General features: G+C 41.1%; 1 protein-coding gene across 10 annotated transcripts in view; it reads left to right on the forward strand.

The window, feature by feature from the left end:
* HIVEP1 (HIVEP zinc finger 1) overlaps nucleotides 1-26,303 on the forward strand; it is a 127,728-nt gene extending 101,425 nt beyond the window's left edge. For 6 of the 10 annotated variants that reach the window (XM_014254538.2, XM_014254539.2, XM_088066334.1 and 3 more), the window contains 4 exons: nucleotides 873-1,048; nucleotides 3,031-3,135; nucleotides 13,863-14,380; nucleotides 17,265-18,989. In XM_014254538.2, coding sequence (XP_014110013.2) covers nucleotides 873-1,048; nucleotides 3,031-3,135; nucleotides 13,863-14,380; nucleotides 17,265-18,413 — 1,948 coding nt within the window. In that variant the 3' untranslated portion in view covers nucleotides 18,414-18,989. Of the gene's footprint in view, nucleotides 1-872; nucleotides 1,049-3,030; nucleotides 3,136-13,862; nucleotides 14,381-17,264; nucleotides 18,990-21,143; nucleotides 21,249-21,536; nucleotides 21,575-25,767 lie in introns of those variants that run through there. The other 4 variants (XR_015774479.1, XR_015774461.1, XR_015774483.1 and 1 more) reach the window with 4 other exon arrangements.
* Nucleotides 26,304-27,708: the final 1,405 nt, after the last annotated feature.

Consider the following 27,708-nt stretch of genomic DNA (forward strand, 5'->3'; position numbering starts at 1 on the left):
TACTGAGAGCCCTCCTCCCTGCACCATAATACTTAAATCTGTTGCTTGATATAAATAACAGTTGCTGTAGCCACAGTGTTGCACTATGTACAACATAAAACAGATTTTTAAATAGAAAAGTGCCAGTGATACCTGTAAAATTTTGTTGCACAAATAGTGCATATTTGATTAGTCTTGATGGCCAGCTGTATGATGGTCAGGCTTTAGTTACATGTTCCCAGTTTGAATCTAGTCTAGGCCAGCAGTTAAATCATTTCCAGCTGCCCAGGTGAAATATTGCTGTGTCTCTGCTCAGATCCAGACATTGCAAGGAGCAGGTCACCAAAGCTAAATGCAACATTTGGCATCCTTGAGTGGAAATACAAAGGGCATAATTGAATCCGAATGACTTTTTCCATCTAGAGACAGTCCCCATAGGCTGAGTCCAGAGGATATTGACAGGGAATTTTAAAGACTTTCCCATCATTGTAACTAATGTTATTCCTCTGCTGCACAAGGCAGAGCCTCAAAGATGCTCTTTTAAAGCTCCCTCATGGTGCTCAAACCTGCTTCCAAGAGCTGACACCTTTAAAAGATATGTTCCTGTGTTGCTAAGAGGAAATTTGAAATCTTTAAATGCTTAGTCTCAACAGTGCCTTTATTAAAAAAGATTAGCTGCTATTCCTAAACAAGTCTATGACTAGCTAGTGATAAATTTAGATATTAATTTAACAAATACATGCAGGAGTGAGCAGAAAAGAATGTGATTAGTTTTCCCAGTTATTGATTTTCATCTAATGTGTTATTTTAAAAATTCTGGTAGATGAGGGTTTCTAGCTGGACTCATTTTCCCACTACAGCTGATTTCCTTACTCTCATGGTACTGTTACTAGGTACAAGTCAAACGAAGACTATGTGTATGTGAGAGGGAGAGGGAGAGGGAAGTATATTTGTGAGGAATGTGGAATACGTTGCAAGAAGCCCAGCATGCTGAAGAAGCACATTCGCACACACACCGATGTCCGTCCTTACCACTGCAATTACTGCAACTTTTCCTTCAAAACTAAAGGTAAGGCTACTTTACTGGGTATGTTTTTCCCTCCTTTTCTTTCTACTTTAAAGTAGAATTATTTTCTTCTCACAGTTGGGTGTTCATGAGCTAAAGAGGTTCCCTCGCTGCGGAGTTTTATTGTCTAATGCTCCAAATATTTGTAATTTCTTGTTTCCTGCTTTTTCTTTGTCTTTTGTATATTTATTCACATCTTCATGTGAATGAACTACCTGGCATGCCACAGTGGATGAGAAATTGGAGTGGAAGAGGGAAATCATGGGAGTATGAGGAAAGTTAGGTGAAGAAAAGTGAGATGGTTAGCTGCTCATCCTAGATAGAGATGGGACACAATTTTAAGTCCCTTACAGTGTCTTTTGGAGGTAGGAGATGGACATATATTGTACTTGGCACTCAACCAATTGCTCTAGGAAAGAAATTGGCCTCTAATAAATTACTATATTGAAATTCTTTTTTTTTTTACCTTTGGAGGACAAAGGTTCACTTTCCACTTGACCTTTTGAGACCCAGAGTTGGACATGTACTTTTTAAAGCCTGTTTATATCTTTATACACTTACATGCATCCCAGTTTATACAGGCAGTATATTAAACAGTAGTAGATCCAGGACTCAAGTGAAACAGACAGGAGAAGTTCACAGCCAAAATAATTTCAGAAAAAAAATTCTAAGCAGTAAAATTTTTCTTGGCTTTGAACATCATTTAGCAACAATCCTCCCCCCTGCAGCTGTAACCTCAGGAACATTTGTGTTTTTAGTGGGTTTGAGACTACTCAGCATTTGGTGGAAAACTTCCAAGAAATAACCCAGTGCTGCACAAAGTGGGATGAATAGGCTTCAGATGTGTCAAAACTCATCACTGTGTCCTGACAGGCTGGGTCATCATACTGCCTTGCTGTATGCCATGAAATGCTGGAGTGCACACCCACTAAATTCTCATTATGGTTTTTGCAGAGGAGAGGTGCTGGCTAAGTTCAAGTAATTAAGTTCTGCCTGTGTAAAGTTCTCCCTGGTTTCAGTTGTAGCACATCCTCTTCTGCATTTGCTATGCCTGGCTCTTGCCATTGCTGCTGTCAGGTCACACACAGTTGGGTGTTTGATGTTTGGTAAGCCACTCTTCATGACAGCACAATGTAGCCAGCAGCTCCATGAAGTGTGCAAAAACTGGAAAATTTGCTATTTGTGAGTCAATATGTTTGCAACAATTATTTCAACATTTGGGATGAGTTACCACCTTCATTTCAAAGTGGAAATAAAGTACGCCATAATAGAAGAGTCAGCATTCCACTTTAATTTTTCCTACTTAAATACCTCACAGAAACATTTTTGTGAAGTTTAAGGTGGGCAGTTACATCTAGCAACAGGCATTTCATAAATACAATCATTTAGAGATCTGAGCCACTCTTAGCCATTTCTTGATATTTACCATATTTTCTTTTTAAAGAAGGGGAGAGCAGCCTGTGAAGCCTCTCAGCTACACATTCACTTTTGAGATTCAGATCAAGTATGGTCATGCTTTGATTTTGAATAAAATTAACGTTTGCTTAAGTTGGCATTGAAAATGTTTACACTAAAAATAGAATTCATCAAATACTGAAAGCTGCAAGATACGAACTTCAGTTTCACGTGATAGCTTCCTGTCAACATGACTTTGAAGACTGAATCACCCCTTTTTATACTTTGCCACAAACAAAGGAGGGATCTTTTACACCAGTACAAAATACATCAGAATTTAGAAATTCCATCCTCTCCTATTTTATGTCAATAAAAACTTCCTGAAATGTAGACAGCAAGCTGGTAGCATTCAGGATGGTGAATCTGCTGCAGCCCTTGACAGCTTGCATTGAGGAACAAGGTTCTAGCAAGTGTGAAATCAAATTATAGGGTTGTTATAAATGTACCTGAAGAAGAGATGAACACACTGCGCATATATTTGTAGACATTTGTGTACTCACAGAGCAGGTAATTTTCTTTTTTTTCCTAAGGAAATTTAACAAAGCATATGAAGTCAAAGGCACATAGCAAGAAGTGCATGGATTTGGGAGTCTCAGTAGGCTTAATAGATGACCAGGATGGAGAAGAAGAATTTGGTAAGAAATTAAAGTCTTTTTTCTTTACTGAATTATTGTGTCTATTTTGTCATCTCAGCTTCTTACTCTTTCTTTTCCAAAGCTTTTAAATTCTTGTACAGGGAAAAGATACAGAGATAAAAATCTTAAAAGCTAGTCCAAGGGAGCCAGAAACACTGGAAAAACTTCCACCGAAAGAAATGACAAGCATATGCTAAGGATAAATTGCTGCTGAATTTTTCACAAAGTGTTATGCAGTTTAACTTTATCACTTTCACAGATAAATATGACAAGATTGAAAATACCAGAAAAACAGCTGTTTGCCTAGAAAAAAATGCAGTCAAGTGTAGTGCTTCTTTGAAAATAGCTGTGCATGAAATGGTCCAAGTTTTGGGATGCATATTTCATAGAAATTAAATCACTAACGTGCCACACAAATCACAAATATGTTGCTGCGTGCTTTGCAAGGAGGTTAATCATCTTCCAGCATAGAATTCTGTCCTCCTTCACAAATAATTGGGATAAATCTGCAGATAGACAACATACTGAAATAAAAAACATTATTCATCTTGACCTGTTCTACTTCTTCATTAGTGATGAGAGTGTTTTCAGAATGAATGTATTTGCTAAAAGCTGGAACTCTGTACTTCCCACATCCCAAGAAGGTTCTGCTGAATAGGAGATGAGATCAAGGACAGTCAAAGAGAGCCAAACCAGGTTCTTGAGTGACTTGCTTGGCATGGTAAGAAAGGTGTGCCTGCACCAGACCCAGTGAGGTGGAGAACAGGATTGTGCGTTAGGACTATTTGGGATCTCAGCGTGTCTCAGTGCAGTGATGGCATTTTTCCTGTCCTCACATTCCTCTGTGGGGAGATGAGTCCTGTTGCCTTGCCTTGGCGTATTTTTCTCTCCAGTGGAATAGTTTATTAGATTGTGGATGAGACTTGGAGAAAATAAAGCAGTAGGGGTCTTTATTTAAACTGTAAGGGGAAAGAAAGATGAATGCACTTGCTCCCATATGACAACCACTGGCAGAATAAGCGAATCATCTTGAATCTAATTCTAAATAATGCTGGGAATATGACTCAGCTGCTGTGATTCAGTAGTGCACTAGGTAGAAAGAAACGTGCATTTTTCCCTTTTTTGGCCTTCTTCAATATCCTCCTTCTTCGTAAGCAAAAAATATGTCTCCCTCCACAATTTGAGGTACCAGATAAATAACACAGAAGATAAGCAGCAAGGACAAATTACCATCTTTTTCTTACAGAGGAACAATTTTTATTAATATTTTCAGTCATCACATGACAGAAGAATTGTCACTTTTTAACGCAATGTTCTATATAGCATTTGACATTTTTGTTAGTTTCATAAACTACAGGTGAACTGATATTTCCATTTACTAGAGTCTGAAAACATCTTACTGATTGATAAATTGGTATGCCCAATTGCATGCATTACAAGTTGCATTTGTGGTTATAATGCAATGGGAAATATTTCAAATGTTATCTGAATTTTCAGTTACATGGGGTTGAAGGAAGTCAAACATTGGTTGAAAGAATGCTTTCCTTTGACTTCAAGACTATTCAATGAAGAAAGAAAGAGACTTCCACTTTTTATATATCATGTACAGGCATGTTTGACCATAGTACAAATATATTATATATTCATTGAAATATGTTTTTTGCTCAGCAGAGTAATTACTTAAGAAATTAAATACTTTATTTTGGAAAAAAAAGCACAGGCATTCTACAGGATTTGCTATATAATCCTTGAAATTCTTCATGGAATTTAATTTTATGGCTACAATGCCTATTTTTTTTTCCCCAAAATAAGGGACATAGCACTTTTTTTCTTTAACTGGAACCTCAAACCAAAAAACAACTTGGTGATAAAACCATGCCTTTTCCAAAGGATCTGGCTCAGGTACCCATAGCAAAATCAGCAGTGCAGAGCAAGGTTCAACACAAGAGACCTATCCAAGAATCAGGGTAATTAAACCCCTGATAAAGGTACATTTGCTGCAGCCAAACCAGTCTGGCCTTTCCAGTTGCTTCAGAGCTCAGGGCATTTACAATTATCCACAGAAATTCAGCAAACAACCCTACACTTCAAAAATGTGATTTAATCCATCTGCTCACCTGGCCAGCCATGAAGCTTTTTCTCATAATAATTCAGAATCTTTCTTGTCAGCCTATTTTTAAGGCAGAATCGGGAGGGGGGGAAAAAAGTGTGATGTATTTGCATACGTATTTTTTTAAGTGTGTTGCCCTCTCTGAAATCCTGAACATGCTAATTTTAGGCAGCATTTGAATCAGCTTCAAGCTCCTCTTTGGCTGCCCTTTCCCCAGGGCAGAGCAGCAGAGCTCACACTGAGGCCAGCACCCCTGGTGCCAGGTCTGGGCTGCAGGGACAGCCCTGGCAGCGACACGTCACCCACAAAGGACAGTGTATGGGCCGTGGGAATTGAGCTGCATTTGCGGTGTTACATCCTTGGCCCTTCCACCCCTCCTCCCTCTGGCACGCATTGCTGGCACAGCTGTGCCACATATCCTTCAGAGGTTTTAAAAACCAGCGTCTTCAAATGCTTAAATTCTTGGGGTTCGGTTGTTAAAAATGTTCTGTCTCTTAGAGAGTGGTCTGTCTGCTCCCATCGCTTTCCTCAGCTGGAAGGCAACGTGAGAAGCAGTAGAGGAAGGTGCAGAAAATCTGATAAGAAATAATTATGACCTCAGAAAAAAAAACATCTTCCTGAAGACTCTGTGAAATTGGCCTGTTTCCTGACCTGTAGAATGTCTGTCTATCTGTCTGTCTCCACCTAATTCATTATCTGAACATTTGGAATACTGATTATTCTTATGGTAATAGAGAAGTCTGCACCTTTACTTAATCTACCTAAGCTGTATGTCTTCCACTAGAATTCTACTTTGAACTAGAGAATTTACCCAGAAATTTAAGAAAACCACCAATCTTTTATTTCTTAAGGAAATTGCTGGTTCCAGTCTTCTGTAGTTTTTTTTTTTAAAGGCTGGGTAATCACAGTTGTTTGAATATACAATTTTTTAGATTCATATGAGAAGCCAGCTGTGACCAACAGCAGTACAGATTAAATGGATGCAAACTGAACCAGGAGTGCAAACTTGTGCACAACACTGAGCACAGGCAGATACACACAAAGAATCTGTTTTTTCAGTAATCTGAGAAGCTGAAATTTTGTTGTGCTGTAGTGTCTCGGGAAAAAAGAAAGATGCTCTCTAGCTGTCTGAGACTGTATGTGATCAGAGCTTTTAACATAGCATTCTTTGTATTTGGACTTGTCATCATTTGGGTATTAGTAAATACTTTCTGGCCTGGGTTTTTGTATTCAAAACTATTCCCTCATCCATTTATCTTTCATCTTCTGCTCTGTGGAATGTTCTTGTCACCAAAATACAGGGTTACAATGTGAGGAATGTTAATATCTGAATTAAATTGTCAGAGGAGGTGAACTGTTTAGTGTGACAGACTGCAACTGGGGATATCCTTTTTGGCCCTGCTTACACAACATTTTGCTGTCCAGTCTTAAAATTTGTGATCAAATTAAAACAGTTAAAAACATTAAACTTGTAATAAGCTCATGTATAAATGGTATGGTATATCTCAGTAAACTTGCACAAGAGAATTCCTTAATCACGAAATCAGTAGATGGGAAGAACATTTAAGGGATTTTTGTGCAGAAATTCTATCCCAAAATTTTCACTTTAACAGTAAAAAGACCTAATTGTAAGTTTCAGATACGTTTTTATAGATGTCTACACACACACACACACACATATATTAAAAAAATACTTTCATTTTCTGCAGTATTATTACCACAGTTCTAATCAGTTTTAATTAGGTATATGTTACTTACAGTAGATTTTAAGTGAGTTTCAATGGCTCTTCATTAGCTTAATCGTGACTCAGTCTGTGTTTTCACTGAATCTGCATTTAAGAAGTGAAAATAAATAAAAATCCTTGAAATAATATCCTCCTTTTACAAAGAAAATGGAAGGCTGGTTTTGTGTAGTTTACAATATTTTTTTTTTGTTAATATCAGTGTCATCTTCACCTAGATGTAATTAGGCACACTGAAGCCCTACACCCACGCCTGACATGAGACTACCTTGTGCTAGGTTTGAGTTACAATATATGAGTTACTTAAGAAGGTTTAGGTGTAAATAATCTCTTTAAGCCCAAGTTGCTCTTGCTTTTTGGTGTAGTTTCACTTCATTACTTGCTGTGGTCTTAGGAATGAAAGTCAAAAGCCCAACGATTTTCTTGTCATTTCTGAGGAGGCCTGGTGATCACCAGTCTGAATTTAACCCAGTAGATGTCACTGTGAGTCCTGTTAGAGGGTGATGAGCAGTGGACAGTAGCTGAAGCAAGAATGAAATCAGATAATTGAAGCCTATGAACAGTCTTAGAGTGACAGGAGGGCAGCAGGGTTGGGTATAGATGCTGGCATTGTTTAACCATATCTTGTTTAACCCTCTTTTAATTTGTGTGAATGGTTGTGGAATGATTTATTGCAAGTCTAATTCAATGGGTGAAAGGCAAGTCTAAGTTGTAATTGTTTAGAGGAATGGAGTGCATTGATGACATACAGACCTCACTTTTGATTTATGATCATATAATGATATGCTGAAAAGTACTTATGCCTTTTTTGCCATAGTCTACATTTTTTCTTGAGTTTGATGGAGAATATGTAGAATATAGAATAAATTTTAATTTTTAAATGCTTTTATGTAAATGCCAATCCATAACTGAAGGTAATTCCAGAACTTGAGACAATAAACACTGCTTTTTGTTACTCAGGTGCTAAAAGCCAATAAATGTAATAAATTTAGATTTAGATGCTAGTAGATAGTGAATAGATACTTAGTAAACTGTGTTTAATCTGAATAAGTAGAGCTAATGGCAGTCACATAGTAATCTACATAACTGCTCATTTCTTTAGGAATCTGTAAAACTGAGCAGACTTGTATTTTCAAACCATTCTTGTCTTCCTGCCACTGAAAGAATGAAAATGAACATTTTGCTCTTTATGTGACAATCTACTTAAATGTGATTAAGTTACAACTAAATGTGACTAAGTTATAAGCTTTTAAACTTCATCACTGGATTTGGTACAGAAATTGCTAAATCTGTAGCAGGTCCTCATTAAGTCAGGTCGTGTGGCAATGATACTGATATTAAAAATAAAAGCTGTAATTTGTGGTTCTGAACAACCTTTGTTTTAATACTTTGCAGTATGATGGTAATTAGATGGCTGTTGTTAAAACCATGTACAGTAAGGATTCCTATAGGAAAAACTTCTAATAAAACAAAAAGCTTCAAAGTACATAAGGAGACATATTTTTCAATTACCTAATTCATAGCATCCCAGCTGGAAGTAGCAGTATGTGTACTTACCAGCCCCAGGCACTTCACAAATGGACATATTAGGATGCTGATAATTCCAGCTAATGCTATTGTGCTAAAGAACTTATAGTTTTTTCTTTTCTGCTCTGGGGTAAAATGTCACTATAACAGAGCCTTGTCCAGCAAGCTCAACACCAACACCACAAACACAGTACAGAGCTGACTAACTGAGGACTGACAGCAATATAAATGAAGCACTAAGGTATTTTTGCCTATGATATGTATACTCTTCAATACATAGGATAAAAAACGCAGTTTTCTTAAAAATAATTGTAGCTGGCATGTGAACAAAATCCCCAATCAAAAGTTTTGTCCATGCTTCCATTAAGCCTTTATTTCCAGCTGTTCCTAATTTCTGCAGAGTTCTGGTCTGTAAAATTCACTTACTCCTGTGAAGTCCAGGAAGAAGAAAGAGTCTTTCTAAGGATTTAAAATAAAAGATTGCAGCAGTTGACAGAGGATGAAAGGCATCACCTACTCTTCCAAAAAGACTCTTCGTAAAAAGTTGAGTCTGAGCTGAACAGTTTGTCTGTTAAAATGGTGAGAGTTGAGTTACAAATTGGAAAGAGAAGTAGGTTTCATAAGCCTTCACTTAATAGTGTGAAACTTTTTTCCTGTTTTCTTTTTTAAAAAAGAAGCTGTGAACTTTCATGCCAAGAGCCATTTCTCCATATGTCAGGAGCCTTTAAATTTATGATCCATCCTTCATTCGAAAATACCATACACCATTTTGCAACCTCATACAAATTTAAACACAGAAGTAATTTTGTTCCCTCTGGAAACTGAATCAGTTCTAGTTATATGTATGTTTATATATATATATATATATATATATATATATATATATGTGTATATAATAAGCTGCATAAGCATATGGTTATAATTGTGCATAGTTCACGATAGGAAGCAAAAAATTAATTTTTCCCCAATTAAAACTGCCAGAGAACTTTAGTAGGCAGTGTACAATTACCAGAATGGATTGGGGCCATTACTACTTAGTTAAAAAGACACCGCTTGGAAGAGAATCTTCTACCACAAGGAGTGGTCACAGCCTCAGCCCGATGCCTCCTTCAGAGGAGACCCATAACCCTGCCTGGGTCTTCTACTGCTTAAAATTCCAGCATCAGGTCTTCTTGTAACTCCACAGCAATGCTTGGTTGGATCACTGATTGGAAAAGCCTGGGCACCTCCTGTTTCAGCAAAGGTGCATGCAGGTATAAAAGCCAGAGCAAAGCATTCCTTTGTGCATTGCCAGAAAAAGCAAGTCAGGAATCTTATTTTTTCTCATCTGATGTTGCAAAGCTGTGTGGGAGTAAGGGAACCACATTCATCACTGTCACCTCGCCTACACTGCAGGCTCTGGCTCCAGGTAACCACACTCAAATAGAAGCTGGCAAATGCACCAAGGGTAGAGGTAAACAGGGAAACAATAGAGGGAAATGATATCCCATGGAGTCCTGCATGTAAGGAAACTGTGTTCCACACACAGTTTCCCTTTCTCTTTCCATGGCTTTGTTGTAGAAAGCAGGGATATATGTAGAAAATTCCTATATAAGCAGTGTTTGCTGGTAAATCCAGTAGCATTTTTAAATGTTGATTTGAAAAATAGTTTCTTCTAAATCATTTTTTGCACATATGTTTTCCTTGCTTTATAAATGCGACAAGTCAGTCTAATCACTTCAGGTAGTTCCTCCTGCCAGTAGAAACAGTCATTCATGATTGACATCAGCTTTCACAGAAAATGTGATTCATGGGGAGAGAGGGAGAAAAAAAGACAAGAATCAGTAGAATTTCATAGAGAATAGCTATGTGACATTGGTAAAGAGACTGAATTTTAGAGGGAGTCCAGAGTGAATTCCAAGACTTTGCGATGCTCCCTGCATTATTTAAAGAGTTTGGGGAAACCTGTAGGTCACCCTTTAGATGTGACACGTGGAAGTCTTCAACATCTGTTACAAAGGCGTTGAGGGAATCACAGAATATTCTGAAGTGACCCACAAGGATCATTAAAGTCCAGCTCTTAGCCCTGCCTAGCACCATTCCCAAGAGCCACACCAAGTGCCCAAGAGCACTGTCCAAATGCTTCTTGAACTCTTTCAGGTTTGGTGCTGTGACCACTTCCCTGAGGAACCTGTTGCAGTGCCCAGCCACTCTCTGGGGGAAGAACTTTTTTCTAATATCCAACCTAAACCTCCCCTGATACATCTTCAGGTCATTCCCTTGAGTCCTGTCCCTGGTCACCACAGAGAGATCAGTGCCTTCCCCTTCTCTTCCCCTCACGAGGAAGTTGTAACTGCAATGAGATCTCACCTCAGTCTCCTCCAGACTGAACAGACCAAGTGACGAGGCCTTGTAAGGCTTCCCCTCTGGACTCTTTACCATCTTTGTTACCCTCCTTTTGATCCTTTCTGACAGTTTGATATCTTTTCCATATTGTAACACCCAGAGCTGCCCCCAGCACTGGAGGTGAGGCTGCCCCAGCTCAGAGCAGAGCAGGACAATCCCCTCCCGTGCCCGGCTGGCCATGCTGTGCCTGATGTCCCCCAGGACAGGGCTGTCCCTCCTGGCTGCCAGGGCACTGCTGGCTCGTGTTCACGGGGTCCCTTCCCATGAGGCTGCCTTCCAGCCTCTCATTCCCCAGTCTGTCTGTCCATCCAGGGCTGTCCCATCCCAGGTGCAGAATCCAGCACTTTCCCATGTTGAATTTCATACCGTTGGGGATTGCCCATCTCTAATTTGTCACAGTCTCTCAGCAGGGCCTCTCTGCCTTCAAGGGAGTTCAACAGCTCCTCACAGTTTTGTATCATCTGTGAACTTGCTCAGTGTCCCTTCCAGTCCTGCGTCCAAGTCATTTATGAAGATGTTGAAGGGCACAGGGCTGAGGATGGGGCCCAGTGGAACCCCACTAGTGACAGGTCACCAGTCTGATGTCACCCCATTCACTGTAACCCTTTATGCCTGACCTACGAGCCATCTGTTCACCCATCACATGATGTGCTTTTTATCCAGCTGTGGGCTGAACATTTTATCCAGGAGGATCCTGTGAGAAACAGTGTCAAAAGCTTTACTGAAATCCAGAAAGGTTACATCAACTGGCTTCCCTTGGTCAACTGCATGGGTGACCTTGTCATACAAGGAAAAAGTCTGATTAGCAGGACTCTCCTCCCATGAAGCCGAGCTGGCTGTGTTGTCCTCTGATGGCTGTGTTGTCCTCCCTCCATATGTTTTTCAATACCTCCCAAGATAATCCTCTCCATTACTTTACCAGGCACAGAAATGAGACTGACTAGTCTGTAGTTTCTGCGGTCTTCTTTCTTGGCCTTCTTGAAAACTGGGATAACGGTAGCCAGCTTCAAGTCAGCTAGGACCTCTCCAGATTCCCAAGACCTCTCAAAAATCATCGAGAGAGGCCTTGCAATGACATCAGCAGCTCTTTAAGTATTCTCAGATAAATCCCATCAGACCCCAGGCATCCAGCTGGAGCAGCAGCTCCCACACCATCTTCAGAGTCGACTGGGAGTTTCTCATTCTCACAGCCTCACAGCCATGGTCCTCCAGCTCAGGGCACTGGGACCCTCCTAGCTTGTCATTGGTATTGAAGGCAGAGGTAGTTGTTTCCTTTCAGAAATCAAACATACGTAGCTGTTCTTAACATTTTAGATATGTTTGCTTTGCAAGTTAGTGAAAAAACATTGTGAATTTTAGAGAAAAAAAATACCAAAAACATTTGGTCAGTCCACATGTTATTGTTAATAATATCTTTAACAATCATACTTGCCATAATTTTGGAATGGAAGTTAATGAACTAATTATTCAACTAAAATGTATTTACTATTTTGAACATTTTTGTCTGTGGATGAGTACTATAAATTAAGACTATTTAAATTTCTGATAAATTTGCTAGTATCATTCCAATGACCTGGAGGATTTGGGGTATTTTTAATAACATGTCTGACATGTTCACATCTGCTGTAGTAAATGTAGGAGATCTAGTTTCCATATTTAGCTAATGTACAAATTATTGTGTAGGCAAAGAAGGGGAAAGTCATTACACAGGGATTTTTTCAAAGAAGTTAATTCCTAATTGCATTGCTCATTTGAAACCATAAAGGCTTACAATAGTGGGTAACTTACTGAAAGGTAGCTCAGTTAAACCCATTTATTTTATCTGGAGTTCAAAATGCTTATTTTGGTTTTGGTTACTTAGAGCCTAAAGTACAGGCAGTATATTCAGATTCTTTTAAGGGTCTGATTTTTTTCAGGATTGTTCATTTTGAAGGTAAGTTGCTGTGTAGATTTCCCTAGAACAGCATCTCTGAGATTTTGTCTAACCAGACATCTTTGGTTTTACAGAGCCAAATGATTTTTATGCTGATACGGTTTTTTGGACAGCTCAAGAGACAGACCTTTAATCAAATACAAAATATTAATATTCAAAGCATTTTGTCTTTTATAAAATATGATCCCAGACAGTCTGGCTTGGAATCAGACAGAGCAGATGGGATTTTCTGTTGCTTTACTAAGGACAATTCTTTCTTTCCGAATTTGATACAAAAGAAGGTGAAAAGCTGCAGTAGAACTGTATTTTGTAGAGAAACTTACCCCTAGACAGAGGTTTAGCTTTAAGACTTGAACTCAGAAGGGCTTCTTTATGCAAAGAAAGATTCATAGGTAAGTTTTGATATGATTAATGCTTTGATGGCTCCTAGGACATCTCAGGTAATTTTTTAATAAACCTTTCAAAACATTAGTGAAGTGAAGAAATCTAGTAATGTCTAATTTTGATCTCTTCTGCCTGTTAATGAGACAGATTCTTAACTGACAGCCTCCAGTCTTTCTGTTTACATCCTTCAAAACCCTTTGTAGCTGTGATTCATATTAGGTACAAGGACACCCACTTATGAGTCAGAACCAGCCAGAGAATATCCCACCGTTACAGCTGACAGACCAGCCCCACATGTCAGCACTGGGAACCTAACGAACCAAGAATCTGCTCACTGCTCCCCGAGCAGAAGAGTGAAGGGTGACTTTGAGCAAATGGTTACAAATGGCACGAAGGAAAATGACCAAATCCAGAAGGTTAAAAACAATGTAGAAGCAGAAGATGAAATATTATGTAGCTGTATAATTAAATTTCTAAGCTGGAAAATGAAAACAAAAATTTAAGTCTTCCCTGTTGCTTTGATGCAATGGGGTGTGAGTGGAAAATACATGTACCATGTGGTTTTTTGGTGTTTTTAGTTGTTCTCTCCTGCTTCCTTCCCAGTCCAGGGCCTTCGCTGTCTTAACTTCTACTTCCACTTTTGCAGGTGAGAAGCAAAGGTTTGGCTATGACCGGTCAGGTTATGACGTGGAGGAGTCTGATGGTGGCGATGAGGATGAAAATGACAATGAGGACGATGATGAAGACAGCCAGGCTGAGTCAGTGCTATCCACGACACCCTCGGTGACTGCCAGCCCCCAGCACCACCCCTCTCGCCACGGCCTGCAGGATGCCGCCAGCACTGACGACGACATCAGGCTTCCAGACTGCTTCACTGGGGCTCACACGGACTCAATGGATGGTCTCCCAAAAGCACTGCTGACTAAGATGACTGTCCTTAGCACAGTGCAGTCGGTCAGCAGGACCTCCAGGTCACCAGCAGAGTCCACCCATCAGGAAGCACATGAGGACAAAGCCCAGGAGAGAGGAGTGGATCCCTGCGGTGCTGATGCAGCACTGACGGACATCGCTCCTGCATCTCCAGGTCGCCAGATGTCTGTGGATTACCCTGATCCAGATACAGCCTTGGGCCACTCCTTAGTATCAACAGCAGCTCTTACAAAGGTAGGAGCGTCTAAAACCAGGATGAGAGTGGGATTTTATGTCCTCCTTCTAAAAAGATCTTTTTGGAGATTTTTCAAAGATGAAAATGTTTGCCTTTCCCTTCATTCTTAGAATTCTGGGTGATGAGTCTTTCAGAAGAGTTAAATTTAATCCAAGCACAAATATGTAGGACTCTAGACACAAGGATGTTGTAGGAGCATAGCTTTTCAAATCCTTTAATTTGATTGTATTCTTCCTGAAAGGTTTAATTGTAATATGGTCATTTCAGCTGATGTTTGGAGCTGGTAGATTGTATTACAAATCATAAGGAAATAACAAATATGCGGAATGAACATGTGGTGGTGGTTACGAAGTTTTCAGGTGAAAGTGATAGAATTCCATAATCATTTCACTCTGATGATGATGATACAATCATTAGTAATTCCAAAGGGAAATTAATCTAGTCCCAAAGCTTTTTGCCTTATCACACAAAAAAAAGGTGCAATTGTTTATCTATACCCCAAATATCCTTAATAGAAGAATTAGAAAGAGCACCAGATGTTCAGGGAAGCTAGGAGATTGCCCTTGCACAATAATAGAAGGAGAGATGAACACAGGACTGAGACCTAAGTTCCCAGTGCTTTCAGCTTTTCTCTAAGCTGACAGAAGATTTTAATCAGAAAAGGATGGATTTTGCCCATACACGTGTTAGACACGCGGCTTTTCAAAGCAGTGTGCAGGAGGATGAGGTCAGTCTGTGTGCAGGTCTGTGTGAACATTCAGTAGGTTTGGAAACTGTTTTTTTTAAAAACTGTGCCCATGAAATCACAGAGGGAAGTGGCAGGTGATGAGCCTTTTTCAATTCAGCAATGGCTTTAATGGGCTGTGGTGGGGATACTATATATCACTTACCAGACTGACCCTAAAGATACCTTTTGGAAGTTTTGAATTCTTGCTACAGACCATGAAAGCATTCGAGCTTTTCAGAGTAATGCTCAGAAAAATGAAATGCAAAATAGTTTAATTAAACGGGTAATCAAAGCACTGCCTTCTCCATGATGAATGCAATATTTAGAAATATTTTATAGAACTATATAATTATTTAGGTTGGGAAAAAAAATCTTGAGATCATTGAGTCCAAGCCTAAACCTAGTTGCATGCAGTTATTGAAAAAAAAAGCAGAAAATTTTCAAAAGGATAAAAAGTAAAAATTTCAATCTGCTTTAAGTACTTAGTGGCTTGGTTTTTTCTTTGAAAATTTACACTACTGGATTTATTTTTTTACACAGTTCAAGATGGCAAACTGTTGACATGGAGAAAGTAAAAATTATTGCTGCATTCAGCACAGGTTCATCACTGCTTGTAGGAACTGTGAGTTCATGTGGCAAATGTAAATTGGAGCAAGTTTGTATTGTGACAGAGAATAAAATGGAGTGGTCTCTGATCGCTGTATATGCCTGCCATAAAATGGGTAGGGTCCTAGTATTTGGAGTTTAGGTTCCATTGTTGCCAAGGGCTACCAAAAGGACATTTAACTGAGTTTACTCCCTCATTAAATAGAACTGAAGCCTCAAGTAAATATTCATGCAATTAAAAATGTTTAACGGTTTTCATTTATTTAGCTCTAATAATTGTCTACATTAATATACTAAAAAAAGAAGGCATGTAAGTAATACAAGGAAGTAATTCCTTTCCAGATTTTCTTTTCCTTTCCCAGACCAAAAGAAGCATCAGCCTTGTGTCTTCAGTGCTTAATCCACAGTCTGTTCCTATTGTGAATGGCTGTGGATTCTGGTTCTTGCAGTCAAGAAGTCAGCACAGCTCAGGAAGGCTGTTGTACATTCTTTCAAAAGCGTCCATACCAGTTTGTCAGGATCTCTTGTGAGGTGTCAGTTCTGAGGAAGATGTTGACTTCTTTCTCACACCCATCTTCTCATTTAGACAGGTTGGCACTGCCTAGCCAGTTAATCATATTCTCCCTTTGCCAATACATTTTTTACCAGCAGATTTCAAAAGCATTTCTGTCCGATAATGAGTTTTTTTCCTGCTCTAGAGAATTTTTGAGAGTTAATACTGTAAAAATTAAGTAAGGGCACACCAGTGTGTGTATGTGTGTGATGAATGTGCTTGAAACAAAAAGGTAACCATGAGGTTGCAATTGCACTTTCAGACTACTCATTTTAGGAGGTTTTAGGAAAGGAGTTGCAAGCCTTGGTCAGTAACAGGCTGTAGGAGAAAAAAAGGGAGGATAGAAACAGAATTATAAATTCAGGCGTGTCCACCAAATAAATCACTGATAAATAAATCACTAATAAATCACAGCTGAGTCAGCAATGGGATGTGGGTCCCACATCTCACTCCAGTATCCACCCATCACCTCCACCTCTGCAGGAGCTGTAGTTGTCAGCCATCTCTTGTCATTGCATACCCTGTCTGCCACATTAGAAGCACCCATGACAAATGTGCCATGATGCTGCCTCTGCCTGCCAGAGGCTGTAATGCCTTCAGGAGAGGAACCCAGTGCATCAAAAATGCCAGCTTATGCTTATTTAACCATCTTGCCTGGGGTGATTTCCACATAAAACAGTTCTCCAAATCCTTCTCGCCACTTAAAACACACGCGCAAAAGAGTTTCAGCAATGTTTTTGAGCACTAGTGTTTGAGAGAAATTAAGCAAGGGTAATTAGGAGAGGAAAATGCAATTAGTGGGTGAGGAAGGAGAAGGAAAAAGAAAGGAAGGAAAACAGTTAATTGTTTAAGCTGAGCACTATATACTATGAACCATTTTGTTGTTCTTCTTTCTTAAAAGGGGGCATGGGAAGCAATTCCAGCTCCCTTGTGTTTTTATGTCACTGAAGGGCAGCGGTGGCTGCCACATTAACACGCCTGTGTTGTTCTCTCCCAGAGCATGCCCTCCATCAGTTCCCCGTCCTCGCCGGCAGACCAAAACATGCCGACGACGGCACCGTCACCCTACACCGAAATCGCGGAGGAGAAGCCGGCTGCCGAGCCGAGAGCTCCCCAGACTCACCTCTTCAGCCACCTGCCTCTGCACTCACAGCGGCAAGCCAAGGCTCCCTACGGCATGGTGCCGGTCGGGGGCATCCAGGTGGTCCCTGCCGGCCTGGCCACCTACTCCACCTTTGTTCCCATCCAAGCAGGGCCAGTGCAGCTCACTATCCCAGCTGTGAGCGTGATTCACAGAACTACCAGTGCCCTTGGCGAGACGGGCGGCACGGCCGCCGGCACCGCCACAAATCCTGTGGGAGTCGCCGAGGTGAACAGCATGGTGCCGTGCATTCCCATCGGCCAGGTGAGCATGCCGGGCATTCAGGGGCTCAGCACGCCCAACCTGCAGCCTCTGCCACCGCTGGGCATGGAGACAGTGAACATCCTGGGCCTGGCAAATACCAACATCGCCCCGCAGATGCGCCCTCCGGGAATTACCCTCAATGCCGTGGGCCTCCAGGTGCTGACGGCTGGTGCGGCTCCGCAGGGCACCCCCAGCCCGCAGGGACACCTCCCCGGCCTGCAGATCCTGAACATCGCCCTGCCGACCCTCATCCCCTCCGTCAGCCCCGCCAGCACCGAGGGGCACGGAGCCTCAGAGGCACCCACCGCAGGCTCCAAAGCCGGCGAGGTCCAGCTGGAGCCAGCTGCTGTCGGCTTCCCCACAGCAGAGACCGGCCAGGCCGGCCGGGATGCTTCTCCTCAGGCAGCGGCTGGCAGCCAGCGGTACAGCGGGAAGAGCCATCCCGAGCCCACCCCGCTGACCAACCCCGCTGGTCCCGGAAAAGCTGATCCTGAAAAGACGGACCTCGCGAACCCCAGCAAGCCAAAGCGTGACCTCCCTGCCCTCCAGGTGAAGAGGGCTGCCCCAGCAGAGCCCCGCTCCAAGGTGAATCCCAACGCGTTAACCAAGTCCCCGGTCCACCGAACTGTCACCCCGGACAGACAGGTACCCAGGCCAGCCGCCCCGCCCCAGCGGCAAAACACGCTGCAGTTTAGCGATGGCAGCAGTGACGATGAGGATAGACTTGTAATAGCAACCTAGTTTTTGTTTTCCATTGTGTTTTTATTTTTAGGGTTTTTTTGGGTTTTTTTTATAACACCTGCAGGTTTCTTTGCAAACCTTCCTTTCCTTAAAGCACATTTTTCTGACACAAACCCATTACTAATCTTCGTGCAATCATGAACTCTTGACCAATAATTGTTGTTTCTTGTCAGCTCCAGCCATTTTTGTACATGTTGTATAGACGATTGTGCCTTTTTGGAGTTTTATGTTTAGAAACCTGTACAGATTGTTGAATATATATATATAAAATATATATATATAAAATATGTATAATAAAACCAGGTAGTTGCTTGTGTTTAGTAAGTAAACATCCTATGTCAGATAAATAAAGGATTAAATTATATGTTGCACTGTTAAATGTAAATTTCTATGGCTGTGGGACAAAGTTTCTGTGTACAGATCTAGTATGTAAAACTCCATATTTATTGTATCCATATTAGTCTTGGAAAAGGGTCTGTCCATCTTTCTTGTGTAAGACGGTAGCTTTACACTTCAAAGAGAAATACAGTATCTGTGTTACAAAATATTACAGTAAAATTTTGTTTACTGACTTTACCATTGCTTATGTTGTGCCTTCTTGATGCAGCCCGGTAGCCAGAGAGGTGCTTGACTCATTCCTTTCAGTGCCCTTCCAGCTGGTTCAGCTTGAAGGGATCTGGTGGTGGTAAAAGCCCCTGTGGTTTCACCTGCCATGGGAGAGAGAGTAACTTATCAGGTTTTACTTGGAGTAAAATCTTCCATTTCAAAACATCCAGCAATTGTAGAGTGGGGAGGGAGTCCCTCACCTTTCTGTAGAGCAAGCATCCATCCACCTCGTGGTTTTTTCCTACCTAAAATTTGAAGACTTGCCTGAGGGGAAATGGCAAAAGGGTCAAGATGAAATATTTTTCTTATTTGTAATCTTGAACTATAAAGCCACTTTTTACTGACATTAAAATGTTGATACACAAGAAAGGAATAATTCTTTGTGTGTTAATTGCAAAACCTGCCATAGAATTGGTGAAAATGCCACTGCTGTAATGAGGATTTGGCATTACTGATTACCATCAACCTCTTACAAGATTGCATTTCAGGAGATCTTCATTTACAGACAGACAAAGCCATTTTCTCCCTAAATACAACTTTGTCTTATTCATGCAGGGGAAAGAAGGGACTAGAGGTTTTACACATATAGTTAATGTGCCATTGTAACAGCAAACCTGTCATACTGGGCATACAAAACATGGATGGATCACAGAATAATGAAATTTAACACTCCTCTGTTTGCACATAGTGAAAACAATGTAAAATTATCACTGAATTGTCGAGGTGTTCCAACTATGGCACGAGACATGTCTGACAAGTTACAGGGCTACACATTCCTAGAAGTTTCAAATTGACTTGGGATTCATGCTGTACTTTTTGAGTTGGTTTCCTGCTGTGTCCTTTTATCACATAGTTACAGAAGTTTTTATAACCCCTTTAATAGCCAAATTCCAGTAGGAAACTGGAAGGTGTAAATTAAAAGCATGATCACCTTTATGGAATTAACAAGGATGAGCACATAGAAAACAACTGGAAGAAAAGGACGGGAAGCAAATCTGGAAAAAAAAGGAGTGAACTTGAATGTGAGCTGGGCTGCATTGTTCACAGATTAATTTCTGTATCCATCTCAAGGAAGTAATTCATACCTTGCACTGCTCATATTCAAAAGCAGCACTATCCTAGATCCATTTTATACTTTACCCTGGCTTTTGTACAGTACTCACATTGTACTCATTACATTATTCCATTACGGCATGTTGTAAAACTGTAGGCGATGTTGAATGAGCTTTATTAACTTCCAGAAAGAGCACTTCAGTAGCAGAAAGCCATTTCTATTACTTGTGATTATCTGGCAGTTGTACTAATCTAGCAATTAGAAACACACACACTAGAAAGGGGAAATTACTCCCGTCTCTGACATGAATGTGCAGAGCCTCGCTGAGGGCCCGAGCACCTGAACCACCAAGCACTCTCAACTCACATTGAACCTAATGAGAGTTAAGAGTCCTCGGCTCCCCGCAGCACCGGACTTCAAATTTGTGAGTGTCTTATGTGCAAGCCCTGTGTGGAGTGTCACTGTGCATTTGTATGTTCTTTTTATAAGTGTAGTAGTGGTGTCAACGTGTCTTGTACCATTGTCATTTATACCTGTGTGAAATTACCCCAACCAGCCAAAGCTAAATCCGAAACGTTGCTGTGTTACATGTGCTTTGAGAGCCTGAAGCTTTTTCTAGTTGAATCAGGTGATGGTTTGCAGTTAATAAACTCAAGAAATTTTGAATTAGTTTTAGCTCCTTTGAAATGGACACCAACCAGAAAACTAGAACTATGATAATTAATTTGAGCATATTTGTCTAAAGCATGACCAAAAAGAGATGACATAATCAGATAGCTTAACAGCAAAGTAAAACTATCTCCAAAATTTTGAATACCATCAACAACTTATTATCATTTCCCTGAGTTTTATAAGGCAGCAGTGGGTAAGGAATTGCTGTTGCACATGCCTCTAAGTCCTGATTTTACTAAACTCCAGAGATTTACTGTATACACATCTTAAATATTTACTTGACGAGCAATTTGTGATGCACTCATACTCTGCTCAGAATTAATTCCAGGAAGTCTCCAATTTAACAGAAAACTCACCCTGGTGAATCAGGTGATCTACATCTGTCTTTTCTATTCTAGGTGTTTTGAAGACATCAAGGGCAAGAGATGGCAGCATATCTTGAAGAGTAAAAATGACATGACAACAGATATGTCATAAAGAGGAATGTTAAGACATGTCATTTGGTAAGTTCGTAACAGGACAACAGGGAGAGAGGACCAAGAGTGGGTACATAAGGCCCAGAAGATGGGAGTTGCTTCTGGGGATGTAAAGCTGCAGGTCAAGAGATCTGAGAGGACAAATACTGAATCATCACTTACCCAGGCAAAGCAGATAAGCCACATTTGAAGCAGGAACTCTACTATGAGCAGGTAGTTTCAGATATATCTAATGTTCACATCAAGGTTGTGAGGAAATCACAGTTTTCTAAAAGACTGTGGTCCTGAATATTACACTCTTTCCCTTCCCTCTAGGATATTTCCAAATGGATATTCCTTGAGTTGCCTCTACAGCTTGTGCAGCAAGAAGAAGAAACAAACTAGGAGTGTGACCAGACCCGAGAGAAGGTTAAACTCTGTATCTCTCCTCTGTTAGTGCCTGTAACCAACATCTATATATATAGATATATATATATATGTCAGCACACATGGGTGTCCTGCATGAGCACAAGCCTGTGACTACTGCATTAGCAATTACATTTTCATTCAGAATTAATTCCTTTTGTTTTAAATTGTGTTGTATCTTTTATTGTCTTGTCCAGAGTCATCAGTAATGGGGAAATCATGTTCCCCTTGCCACAAGGATCCTTCTGGTCAAAGCAGTAGCAAACGTTTGAGAGACCTGCCAGTGCAGGATTAGGCTGCATTTCAGATGGTGTGAATTACCACAGCTGAATTGGAGTGAATAACACCGGGCTGTTTACTCAGGGATCAGTTTTTAACAACTGTCAGACACCCTCTGGCAAATCCAGCACAGCTGTTTAAACAATAAAAAGGCCAGAACAAGTGTTGCTCCTCAGTGTACCCAGGCGCATTCTGGCATCTTCTCACAACCTATTCCCATCAGGAGGATGCAAGCAGGTGCCAGTTAAAGCCTGGGTACAAATGCAGCCAGAGTACAGACACGGCACAATCAGCCGTGTGGGATCTCCACAGTCTTCTGTGGGATCTGTGCAGATGCTTCCCTGTGCTCTGCATAAGCCCTCACTAGAAGAATTGACCAGTGTCCTGTAGCTCTTTCAATTTAGACCTTCCTTGGTTTCTCATTGCAGTACATGACATCTGCTGGTGACATGGGTACCTGATCTTGGAGGCAGCACGTCCATATAATAATAAAAATAATGGGTTTGGAACGTGAACTCTATTAAATGTGTCTGTGTTTCCCGTTGAGGCCTTAATAAGCTGCAGCATGGCCTACCTGTCACTTCTTAGGTCAAGAACTAAACCAGAGACAGACATGTTCAATGTACCTGGCCTCAGATCTCTTGACTTGTAGCATTACATTCCCAGATGCAACTCCCAGCTTCTGGACCACAGCTGAAATAACAGCAACTTTGTAGGTGCAGGGATGCTCTGCCCTGCTTTGGTTACTGCTGCTGTATACACCTTTGCCCCTTTCTTTCTCAAGTAACTTGCTGAGCTTCAGGTTGCTGTAAATTATGCCCTGAGGCTAGAGCAGCCCACAGTTGGTCCATATCAGCCAGTCCCCTGCCAGAAAGTCTGACAGCAGTGTTTTGCATACAAATTCAAGTGCCCATCAAATGCATTTCAGACAACTTACGTAGGCTGAGCACAATATGGCCCACCTCAAAGCCAGAGATGTACCATGAAACAGACATACCATGCCTTACACTTGGCTAAACCACTTTGTATGGTTTCTTAACAGATTTATCTTGCCTTGAGTTTACTGACGTGGTTAAACAGAATATAAAATTAATTTGTCACTATATAACTTACTCCAGAAGTTCTCATCTTTTGCAAGATAATCCTCACTAAGCTTTCATAAACATTGTAGTTTAAACCCATAAACTGCCTTTCAAACTTGTGTTTAACATTGGGACAGTTTCATCAAAACAAAAAATCCTCAGTTTTAGCATGAGTGACTTGCCAAGAGCCATGGAAACCAAACAACCCACAAGTGAGAGTGCTCACTCAAGATACCTTAAGCTGACTTATCTGATGGGCCACTGCTTCAGTTGCTTTGGAAAGATCTTCTGAGACCAGTATGACCATCTCATAGCAGGGAATCCTTTCCTTGCTTTCCTGGTTTTTCATGCAAGCAGAAAGTGTCACCCATCTTAGGTGGCTTCTGACCAGTCTCTAATTGTAAATGTTACACTATGAATGACTGAAAGAAACATGGCTAGAATTGTCTTCCCATGTTTCAGGGAAATTTCTGTTCCCTGTAAGGAGTCTCAGATCGTCTTTAAAATTGATACCTAAAACACCAAAGACTTAACACAATTTCTGGCTTATATCTTCGAGGAAAAGACCCCTGTCTTAGATCTAAACACTGGATTGCTGATTCTGTTACTGACTTAGGGTGAAAACAAGCTACTTTAAAGTACTTCAAATTGATTATTAGGTAATTTTATATGGAATGTTCGTGGGTGGATGAGCATACAGCAACAAGGGTGTAACAGCCTGTAATTCATTGATTTGATGTTCATGTTTTGTTCCAGGAATGATAAATCACAAAAAAGAAAGAAAAGAAAAAAAATAGGTGGTATTGCCATTCATGTTTGTTACATTTCTCCTCTTTATACTGAACAGACTGCTCAAAATGTTAGGAGGTGACTGGTGATTTTCAGATATTCCATGAGATCTAAGGAAACCATGCTAGCTGAAAGATGGCAAGGCTTTGCATTCCTATGGTTCAGTCATGGAAACAAAACTTAGAGTTCTAAGATGAGTCAATTAGCTAGGCATGCTTAGTTTTCTTTGGTAATTGTAGGCTTGTTTTCCCCAATAAGGTCAAATGTTAAGGCTTGTTTAGTTTTGTGGCTGTGCTCTTTAGTGTATTTGAAATCCATTACCATGCTGAGGCATTTGTGCTGGAAATGGGCCAACTGAAGGCTGTTTGTAAAGTCAAATGCCCCCAGCATTTCCTCTTTTTGTTGAGTTTAGGCAGTTACAACATCCCTTTGGGCTTCAGAAGTTCCATTTGCAGGTCATTCAGGTCTAAGGTGTTTTGGTGTTGGTACCTAAATACCATAGGGTTGGATTTTTCCTTCTGAGAAGGAGAGAATGTGACACAGTTCCAGCTTGTATAATGAATAGTAAGCTCTCCATTAGAATCACGGACCACTAAGAGCCATTTGCCACCTCATCATCTTCCTGCTCCAGATCTAGGTGTGGAAGTGAGTTCAGAGCCCACTTATTGGCACAGGACTCATCCCCATTGCAGCCCCACTTTCACGAGGGGCTTTTCACGGGGTGCCCATGGAAGGCAAGAGCGATCCCTGGGCGTGAACATGCAGTGAGGGACAGAGTGTGGAGGGAGCATCACCAAGAGCATCCACCCACCTCCCAGGAGCAATAGGACAGGGTGCAGAAGTAGGGATTTTGCTGTGCAGAAGCAGATTTTGAAAAAGGAATTTGTCATCATTGCAGGAGGGTTGGAATAGATGACCTTTAAAAGGTCCCTTCCAACTCAAACATGATTCTATGAACAGTATCTACCCAGACCTGAAGCACTTGAGTGGAAAGCCATCATCTTGAGACTTAACCCTTCCCATCCCTTATGATCAAGGAAAATCAAGTCAAAATGAAGGATTAAAAGGCATCTTTTGACAGAAATTTATTGACTAATCAGAAGGAATTTTGACAAGCCAAAATTCCCTGTTTGAACAGCAAATTACTACATCCCCTAATTCTGCTAATGTTCAGACGTTCCCCAGCCTGAGCAGCTGCCCTTGTGGCACCCAGCTGTCCTGCACAGGATCAAACAAGGTAGTATCCTTCAGGAACACTATGTCCAGAGTGATCATACTGTTCGTACAGCCCAATCACAAGGGCTTCATCCTGAACACAGGAATACGAGGAGGAGGAGATGGTGCTGCCCATTTCTTCTTCGCTCAGCTACTGACACCGCAGTGGTGGCAGTCTCTGTCACCAGGAGGTGCCAGGGAAGATGCAGTCACCATCCTCTGGTGCAGCACCAGCTCCCTCCTCATCAGCCAGGGACTACACAGCAAGGGAGGTGATGTACCTCAGGTCTCTGGGTGAAAGGACACATCCATTAGTTACACCTCCTTCCCAGGAGGCTGCTCCAAGCTCCTGTGTTCTGGCCAGGCCAGCTGCAGGCACTTGCTGGCAGAAATGAGGCCAGGAGAGGAGAAAGAGGGAAAGATAAACCAAGCTGCAAGACAGAGCAAGCCAGAGAGAGCATGGCATTGTAGCCAGGCTGTTGGGCAGTTTAAGCGCAGGAAGGCAGCTCTTGTATTTCAGACCTGTTACCCAGTGTTAGGTGTGTCCCTGGTTTGCAAAAACAGTCTAGGTGCCAGAACAGAAGCAAATGTTGAAACAGTGCCTCTTTGCAAAACAGAAGTCATGTTTTCATCTGGACACCAGACAGTTTTGCTCCACCAAAAAATCAAGTGGGTGGTTCAGAAACCATTTTTTTACACTTAGAGGTTTAAATTGTGTTTCTATCTTTGTTTATTCCCATACCTATAATGATCTGTGGCACTTTTCTTATTTACAGTGTTTCAGAGCAAGAGCTCACACAGCTAATGCTGATTAATTCTGCTGGACTGGGCAGCTGGCTCCCCTGTGGATATCCTGTTTTCCTGTGAATCATCGCTCCTTCTTGAGACATCCTCCAACTCAGATCAAAGGTCCTGAATGTATTAGATATGAAGAAATCAGACAGCTCGAACAAATTAGAAAAGACACACACAAAGAAACGTGTCCCAGCTTCTTCGGCCTGTCCTGCTGAAAACTGGCACAGTGAGCACAATCCTAAGCACTTGTCATAAAAAGTAGAATGACAAAAAATAGAAAAATTGAGAGAGGCTTTGGGAATGTCGGTTACCCAAAGACTTCTGCAAATTGCCCTTTCTAGATATTTGCATTTTTGCACTTACTTAGTTCTCCCTTGCAGCTGGGAACTCCTCAGGCTAGATCCTCATCTGATGGAAAATGACATCCATGAACTTCAGCAAGACCTGCACCAACTGCGTCAGCAGAGGACTTGGGACAATCCCTTTAAGCACTGAGCCTTGCCTACAAACACAAAAATTAAAGTAACATGAACACCTGTGGTCTGGTTTTTTCAAGTTTATGTAGTCTGCTGCATCCTTCATGGTTTTATCCAATTTTCCATACAGCTACATGAACAACTGAAAGGGTCCTGTACCAGTGAAATGCCAAAACCTGAGGTCATGAGGTCAAACTAGATTATCTTAATAGTCCCTTCTCCCCTTGCAATCTTTGCACACAGGTTTTATCTGATAAAGGAGATAAAGTCTTTATTTCAGTAACGTTTGATCTTGAACATTACACAAATAATTAGTCTTTTAAGCTTCTGAGCTTTTTTCAAAATAGAATTTCAAACTCTCCATTTAATGGATGCCTTTTAATCCTTATGTTTAAGTGTGAGAGCCATGCTTGATCTAAGATGACAGACAATGTGTTTGGATAGTCAGAAGGCCATTTTTATGGGAGTGTTTGAACAATGCATTGTGTTTCTTCAAGGAACTCTTCCTCCAATCAGTAGAAAGAGCTGGCTGAGGGACCAGAGGACAGTCTTTTGCTATCATTAAGCTCGTATCAAAGGAAGGTAGGATGTGCTACTCTTACATCTTAGAGTGGCCCTGTGCCAGGCCTTTTTTTAGTGCTGGACTTCTAACTCTTCTTCTATCCTTCTGCATCTGGAGGGAGAAAGAAACCCTTTTAACCTTATGCACTGTGAATACTCACTTGAAGGCAGTGGAGGAAAGAATACCCAACAGGAATACACTCTGCAAACACTCAGCAAAATCATTAGATCTGCATATTCTTAATCATTGAGGTCTTGGCAAAATAAAGGGTGGTGGTTTTTATCCAAACTGTAGTTTGTCCAAGTCCCTGGGGGTGGGGTTCAGCTGTTTATGTTTTCTTTGAGGAAAAATTTCTTCAAGGTTTCTTGCCTCCCAAAAAAACCCTAATGTGGGAGTATCAGCATGTGGCAGGGTAGTGGGAGGCATGTGAGCTGAGCCCAGAGTTTGCCCCTTGATGCAGCTCAGGCAGCCATCAGGGCCACTGCAACCACCCAAAGGAGGTGGGACTGGGTTTGAAGGAATGAGGGCCAAATGACATGAAAAATGTTAACCTTCTGCATAGAAACAGAAACCTCATTGCCCATTCCTAAGGACAAATGGGTAATCCTTTTTTATTTTCAGTATCAGTGGAATTTCTGTTGTTTTTGCGACCTTCTCCGTTTTAATTGGACCCATGTATGCAATACACATGTACTTAGAAATGCACTGGAAATAGTGATGGATAACATCATTTTCCAACATTTGGGAGAGGAAAGGGGCGATTGTTGGTATGTCCAATCTGGAAAGCAGTAGGAATACCACAGCATATGCTTGAAACCTTGCTAAGCATCTAGGACATTAAACCAGATGCTTCACCTCCCCCAGATTCCTCCCTGTCAGTTCAT

The sequence above is a fragment of the Pseudopodoces humilis genome, chromosome 1 (assembly GCF_049639895.1).
Source record: "Pseudopodoces humilis isolate 2021_Gansu_Grassland_sample_001 chromosome 1, ASM4963989v1, whole genome shotgun sequence".
In the NCBI taxonomy this organism is placed as follows: domain Eukaryota; kingdom Metazoa; phylum Chordata; class Aves; order Passeriformes; family Paridae; genus Pseudopodoces; species Pseudopodoces humilis.